At 66.3% G+C, this 1,360-nt stretch overlaps 2 protein-coding genes across 2 annotated transcripts in view; both read right to left on the reverse strand.

Moving 5' to 3' along the window:
• Positions 1 to 1,360, reverse strand: part of LOC107199240 (phosphatidylinositol 4-kinase beta) — a 15,288-nt gene that overhangs the window by 9,186 nt on the left and 4,742 nt on the right. The window lies entirely within an intron of this gene.
• LOC117243804 (probable GPI-anchored adhesin-like protein PGA18) lies at positions 355 to 1,355 on the reverse strand (the record flags this gene model as incomplete). The annotated part of the gene is made up of 2 exons (XM_033511723.1): positions 355 to 1,034; positions 1,074 to 1,355. Coding segments are annotated over 2 exons (946 nt in total), but the record flags the coding sequence as incomplete, so codon positions are not given.

Raw genomic sequence — 1,360 nt, forward strand, 5'->3', positions numbered from 1 at the left:
GCCTCGGCTGTCGCTGTCACCAAGCCGGGAGGGGTGGCACGGGTTGTCCTCCTCCTTGTCCGTGTCCCCTCCCAGTGCCAATGTCCCCTCCCCTCTTCCAGTGTCCCCTCCCCATCTCCAATGTCCCCTCCCCTCTTCCAGTGTCCCCTCCCCTCTTCCAGTGTCCCCTCCCAGTGCCAATGTCCCTTCCCAGTGCCAATGTCCCTTCCCAGTGCCAAAGTCCCCTCCCAGTGCCAATGTCCCCTCTTCCAGTGTCCCCTCCCAATGCCAGTGTCCCCTCCCAGTGCCCCGTGTCCCCTCCCCACCTCCAGTGTCCCCTCCCAGTGCCCGGGCTCACGGACACCACAGCCGCACTGGTTTTTACTGGTTTTTATTGGTGTGACGCAGGGGACCCCACGCCTGTGCCCGCCCTCGTGTGTCCCTGCGTGTCCCCCAGGGGTGACCCGGCCTGGCTGTGTCCCCGCAGTGCCACCCTGCTGCCCGTCCTGCCATCCCTGATGACGCTGACTCGGGCGGGCGTGATGGGCCTGGAGGGCGCGGTGGCACTGCCCGGCTTGTCCCCAAGGGTGGCACTGCCAGGCCTGTCCCCAAGGGTGGCACTGCCAGGCCTGTCCCCCGTGGTGGCACCGCCCCGGGAAGGGCAGTCCCTGTCAGGGATGGTGGCACTGCCACTGCTGGGTGTGTCCGTGATGGGGGGACTGCCAGTGACGTGTCTGTCCCCAAGGGTGGCACTGCCCCTGGATGGGCACTCCCGGATGGGGACGGTGGCAGTGCCACCCACTGACCTGGCCCCAACAGGGATGGTGGCACTGTCCCTGGACGGACACTCCCTGACAGAGGTGGTGGCACTGTCCCCACCAGACCAGTCCCCACGAGGGACGGTGACACCGTCCCTGGATGGGCACTCCCTGGCAGAGGTGGTGGCACTGTCCCTGGATGGGCATTCCCTGATGGGGACAGTGGCACTGTCCCTGCCAGACCAATCCCCACGAGGGATGGTGGCACTGTCCCTGTCAGAGGTGGTGGCACTGTCCCTGGACGGGCATTCCCGGATGGGGACAGTGGCACTGTCCCTGCCTGGCCAGTCCCTGTCACAGATGGTGGCTCTGTCTCTGCCAGACCAATCCCCACGAGGGACAGTGGCACTGTCCCTGTCAGAGGTGGTGGCACTGTCCCCACCCGACCAGTCCCCTCGAGGGACAGTGACACCGTCCCTGGATGGGCATTCCCTGATGGGGACAGTGGCACTGTCCCTGCCAGACCTGTCCCCACGAGGAATGGTGGCACTGTCCCTGTCAGAGGTGGTGGCACTGTCCCTGCCTGGCCAGTCCCTGTCACAGATGGTGGCTCTGTCCCTGCC

The sequence above is a fragment of the Parus major genome, unplaced genomic scaffold, assembly GCF_001522545.3.
Source record: "Parus major isolate Abel unplaced genomic scaffold, Parus_major1.1 Scaffold522, whole genome shotgun sequence".
In the NCBI taxonomy this organism is placed as follows: Eukaryota; Metazoa; Chordata; class Aves; order Passeriformes; family Paridae; genus Parus; species Parus major.